Source organism: Mytilus galloprovincialis, chromosome 4 (genome assembly GCF_965363235.1).
Source record: "Mytilus galloprovincialis chromosome 4, xbMytGall1.hap1.1, whole genome shotgun sequence".
Taxonomy (NCBI): Eukaryota; Metazoa; Mollusca; class Bivalvia; order Mytilida; family Mytilidae; genus Mytilus; species Mytilus galloprovincialis.
The window spans coordinates 2,347,158-2,353,157 of record NC_134841.1 but is presented as its reverse complement, the minus strand read 5'-3'; the positions used below and the strand labels follow the sequence as shown (position 1 = coordinate 2,353,157).

Genomic DNA, 6,000 nt, shown 5'->3' with positions numbered 1-6,000 from the left:
GTGTTAATTGGTTTTCTATTTTTGCAGCGATCCATGTATGATAATGTATTTAAGAAAGGTTATTTGATCAATATTATTTTAACCGATAACCCCACCCACTGCCTTTCCAACTCCAATTCACAGCGGTATTGCATTGAATTTATTTGGCTGTCAAAACTAAAATCTGGGTTTTCAGATCAAAACTTCCAATTAGATATAGACAGAAGACCTATAAATTTATACACACTATCCACTAGCATGCAACATATTAATAAATAACTAAAACATATTTTAACATGTAATTAATTTACAATAAGGTTTGAAGTACTTCTTTTATTCCAAGATAAGATAACATCGACAGAAAAAAATGATTTACAGTGCGATCTTGCCATAACTGCTATTTCTAGAAGTATGACAAAACGATTATAGTACGGTTAGGAATCACATACGTAATGACTAAACGTTTCTATTCATCTAATATAATGATATATGATTGTAATTATTGCAAATATTATCACTTTTCGATCATCAAACTTCCAAGGTAGATAGGTAGCATTGTTAAGAAAATGTCATGTGATATGCACATAAGCCAACTGTTTTGTTAACAACTTGAATGTTAAAGATGTATTTGACAGATTGAAATAAAACATTTAAGTAATAAAATTGAATGGGTGTTGATTGCAATGTTACAAGTGATAAGAACACGAAACTAAATATTGCTTTACCGTTGTCAGTACAATAACATGTATAGTTAGTTGTGGTATACCATGGACCCAACTCAAAAGACAGCGCTTACGAAATGCAATCTTTATATAAAGAAAAATTTGACCAATATAGATCGTATTCTTGACATTCTATTAAAAGAGGGATGTTTGCTGTGGGACGAAAGAATACAGTTCAGTGGTGGCGAAAAATCTTCAGATGACAAATGCCAGACTCTTCTGGAAATATTGGTCAGACGAGGCGGAATATGCTATAAAACATTCATAGATTCACTGAAGTCTACTGGAAATGAACATATCGCGAAAGAAATTGAAGATGCTCTTTCCGTTCGTAAAGGTAACAATATGTACCGTAATACATGAATAAAATGACAAAACTTATTAAGAAGAAAAAAATGATAAAAGTTTTACAGATAGCAAACTGATTCCGTTAGAAAATAATTTAAAACAAATTCTTCATATTTCAGACGTAAAAACAAGACACCTAAATTATATTAGGTCTGCTATCTTATTGCATCTATGTTTTAATATTAGCATCTGCATGATTTAAATGTATATCACCTGCATTTAAATATTTCACCCTTTTTTTTTACAAACTACAAAGCTGTTTTGACTTTAGTTGATTCAATAGCCTTAGCAAAATGGACATTGACTAAATATTTTATTTGATAGTGCTTTGTTGCAACTCTTTGAAGGTAACCTAATATCATATTCCAAATAAGCATTCCATTTTGAATAAATAGCCGCCATTATAAAGGTTTAGTATAAATTTACTTTCAGGTGATGACAAGCTGATGTCTGAATCAGATACCGATGACGAAAAAGACAAAACAATAACGGATCTTAGAGTACGGATTGATGAGCTAACATCGGAACTCGAGGATAAAAACGTCAAGCTAAAGTTGCTCAGAGACCAGCAGCGCAGAGCTTTAGATGATCTTAGGAAACAGAGAGAGAAAAATACTGAAAAAGATTCGCAAATAAAAATTTTAGAAAGGAAAAATCATGACTTAGAAAAAGAAATAAATAAATTGAAAACCACTATTGAAAATATCCAGAAACAACTCAGGCGGGTCGAGGAAGAAAAGAAAAAGACTGCAAATGAACAGTTAAGGGCTATTCAAAATCTTGAAAGAAAGCAGGATGCCACTCAAAAAACATGCGATAAGTTATGTGAAAATTTCACCGCTTTTGCGAGAGATTTTTCAAAGAATTTCCCTATGCAAGCTGAAGTTAAAGTTCCAAACCAAAAAGCTCAAGCCATAAAAGAAGCTCAAGACGAAGTTCAAAAACCGTCCCCACCAAAGAAGTTTAATAGCCGGCAGAGACGACGGGGATTATCTACCTGTAATTTTAGTGATGCTGCTGACTGGAGAAACGCAAGAACACCTCGTTAATCTGAACTTAACTTCGTGTTTAAACTGACATCGTTTGGGTTTTCCTCTTTGATTTGCCGACTCATTTACTTTTATTCCGCATCACCTTGAATTCGTTCATTTGTGAAAGATTTGACGTAACAATTGCATGGATAAAACTAAATAGTGTTTCTCATTTGAGATGATCATGAACTATTATCTTGATATTCAATTTGATCTCGAGACGGTGATTTGTGGATTATTTATTGTATTTAAAAGATGAAATAAACAAAAAATATTGTTTTTGGTCCATTATTTAAGCAATGTACGAAAAACTAACAACAAAGAAAGCGCGCGTCATCAGACTAATAGATAAAATGCTAAGAAAGAGGAGATTAATAAGTTTCAGCAAAATTTTCTGCATTATCAAGCCTATTTTATAATTGAAAAAAGTAAAATAACAACAATACCAAACTTCTAAACAGAAAGTCCGTAATTAAATGGCAAAATAAAAAGGTTAAGCACATCAAACAAATAGATAACAAATGTCATATCCCTAACTTACTACGGACATTTTCTTATTTGGGAAATGACGAATTAAACCTTGTTTTATATCTATAGCTAAACCTTTCACTTGTATGACAGTTGCATAGAATTCCATTATATTGACAACGATATGTGAACAAAACAAGCAGACATAAAAATGTAAAATAAAGGGGAAACAGTGTTACAATCTTAATTATTAAAAAAACAAACAAATGTCATCAACAAAAACAAATAAAAAGAGATATTGACAAAGCAAATTAGCAAAACAGAAAGATAACAGTGCTGAAAATTTACCATAGCACAATAACACAATGACGGGATGTACAAGTACCGAGCCACGTCAAATGAATATTACCAAAAATTGACTTAACAGTAAAAGTAATTTATTACAAAGACAAATAGAAGAATCATATAACACGTTATCAAGATAATAAACAACATCAGTATCCAGAGTCTATACTCCAAGACCAACGTGTATTTTTTGTCAAATTGATACGGTATATTTATCAAGATCTTGGTACCTTCCGATGAACTGTTTTAGAAAAAGTTATTAGACCAACGTGTATTATTTGTCAAATTGATACGGAATATTTATCAAGATCTTGGTACCTTCCGATGAACTGTTTTAGAAAAAGTTATTAGACCAACGTGTATTATTTGTCAAATTGATACGGAATATTTATCAAGATCTTGGTACCTTCCGATGAACTGTTTTAGAAAAAGTTATTTGATTTACCCCTGGTTCATCAACTTTCTGCTCAGCCACTGGTAACGTTGAAAAAAGTCTGAGTAGCAGCTGCACGCTGTCGAACTAAGATTCGTAGAAGGGAATGATATGTCATCAATATTATATGAACAACATTTTATATCTGAGTGCAGATTGTGCTCTGTCGTAAAATTCATGTGTGTTTATTTCCTTTAAGTTCACCTGGCCTTAAATGCCAGGGGAGCTTAATTAATGGCTTGGAATCCGCCTTCCGAAATTTTTCTTCTCTTAATTTCCTGTAATAGCCGAAAAACGGTATTGGGTTTTCTCATTGCTATTTATTTTGGATACTTTTAGTGTTTTTTTACGTGATCTCAAAAACTACAATAGATAGGGACGACTCCTTATGGAGTAACTGTCCTTAATCCATGATTTTTTACCAAGTCTGTTTTTGGTTTATTGTCTTGGAAATGTGTGATAGTAACGCCGAAACAGCATAATAGAACTGTCATACTACAAGATCCACAAGCAAGCTAATATGATGAAAATTGAAAAGATTGGCTACAGTAACAGATTTCCAGCATCAATGATTATTTATTTGAAAATTGTCTTCTCTGAAAGACTGAATAAATTGAACTAATCTTGGCAGAATTGTTCATTATATGATTGACTTTCATATTTGGAGTTTTGTGACTATACATTCAATAAAGGCAACAGTAATATACCGCTATTCGAAATTCATAAATCGATTGGGAAAACACAAATCCGGTTTATTGCAACATTGCCGCCGCCGTTTAACATTGAACCCTACATATATTTTATAACATGTATTTTTAATAAGCTTTGAATTTTATCATACATTTAACAGGAATACCAATCACATAGCCGTATAATTATTTTCCTAACCTCAGCCAAAATGGCATACTGTAAAACATGGTATGGTACAATAGTATGGTATATGTTATGGTATTGTGGTATGGTATGAATACCATCATACCATGGTATGCATGATTGGTACCATGGTATGGTTTGATGGTATGGTAAAAATTACTATACCATGGTACAAATAATTATAGCATGGTATAACTTGATGGTATGAAGCATGGTATGGTTTTTCGAAGTAGGAAATAAGTTAATAAACCTATTCTGAAACAGGATTTTATTAATTTTCTGTTTTCTTTTCTTCTTTTTTTTTGACCTATTCCAAAAAGAAACTGGTTTTTTTTTCAAAAAGAAACAGGAACAAGAGTATTTGTTGGAAAACAATGTAAACAAAATATTCATTGGTTCAATTTTTCCAAGACATTAAGTTTTTATCTTGGGACTGACCAGGGTTTTAGCTGGTCTAAAAGTGACCACTCCTGCTAACTTTGGGATTAGCTATAAATAGGAGACAGAAATGAACTACATTGGTTAGACTGAGGTATAGGGCGAGGGTTGAGATCTCACAAAACATGTACCAAGTCCGGAACTTCTGCTCTAGTCTTGTTTTTTTTTTAAATTTTGGTTCATTTATATGTTTCGGAGTTTATTGTGACATTCATTTTAAATAAGTTGGTACACATTTTCCCCCAGAAAACGGCCATTTAACTTCTACCCCCTCTTTTTTTAAGTTGAATGATTGCTCCCTTAGGAGCTAGCTTCAGCCCGCCTCCCGGTGCATGATTTTTTCGCTGTCTAAAAGACTAATTTTTTTGGCCTAAGGCTTCTTCTCCTCTTTGGTCGGGTTGTTGTTTCTTTGACACATTCCTCATTTCCATTCTCAATTTTATCATGGATTTACTATACTCAAAGACAGTTACATATATGCTGTTTATATTACTCCTTTGAGGATGCACCGTAAAGAAAGAAATGTGATTGGTGTGAATATTTAAAATTCTTGTAAATAACAGTTAAGTTCAGTTCACCTAGACAAATTATGTCCAAAAACAGTGAATCACATTTTCATAAAAACAGTTAATAACATTGAAAATTTTAACAGAACAGATAACAAACAGCCAGTAAGTTGAAACAGTTAACAGTTTAATTTTATCTCAAATAACAGTAAACAACACCTTGAAAAAGGCAAAAACATTTTAACACAATAAGGTATTGTCCCTTCCCCTCTTATAGGTCATAATGTTGATACTTATAGTACAAAATCAATCTACATATAAAAAGGATACTACATCATTCATTAATATAATTGAGAAATTAGAACCTATAAAGGCAAATAGCCTTTTGGTTTCGTATAATATAACACATATGTTTACTATAATCTTCCTCAAACGTGCTGTTACACGAGCCTATGACAATTTTAAAAAATGAAGCTCCGCAGTCAATGTGTTAATACATTTGTTGAGAATCATTTTAGAAAACAATGCATTTGAATTCGATGGAAAAATTTATAAACAAATAATAGTTGCGGCAATTGCGTGCCATACCATCATACCATAACACATACCGTACCATCGTACCATACCATGTTTTACAGTATGCCAACCAAAAGTGTTTATCAAATGTTATTGAAGCGGAGTAACAAAGACGTAGGCATCAAAATCTCCTTCACAGCCCAGTAGTCAGCACTTCGGTGTTGACATGAATATCAATTATATGGTCATTTTTATAAATTTTTCTGTTTACAAAAATGTGAATTTTTCGAAAAACTAAGGATTTTCTTACCCCAGGAGTAGATTACCTTAGCCGTATTTGG

General features: G+C 32.3%; 1 protein-coding gene across 1 annotated transcript; it reads left to right on the top strand.

Moving 5' to 3' along the window:
- The first annotated feature begins 631 nt into the window (after positions 1 to 631).
- Positions 632 to 2,247, top strand: LOC143071116 (uncharacterized). Its single transcript, XM_076245215.1, has 2 exons — positions 632 to 1,038; positions 1,482 to 2,247. Exons 1-2 carry the CDS (start codon positions 747 to 749, stop codon positions 2,096 to 2,098), a joined length of 909 nt encoding a protein of 302 aa, XP_076101330.1. The 5' UTR covers positions 632 to 746; the 3' UTR covers positions 2,099 to 2,247.
- Positions 2,248 to 6,000: the final 3,753 nt, after the last annotated feature.

Bases quoted from the DNA above. Each gene is read 5' to 3' on its own strand.
- LOC143071116 (XM_076245215.1), top strand. From the start codon at position 747: ATGGACCCAACTCAAAAGACAGCGCTTACGAAATGCAATCTTTATATA. The intron at 1,039-1,481 runs GTAACAATATGT...ATTTACTTTCAG, and splicing joins TGCTCTTTCCGTTCGTAAAG to GTGATGACAAGCTGATGTCT.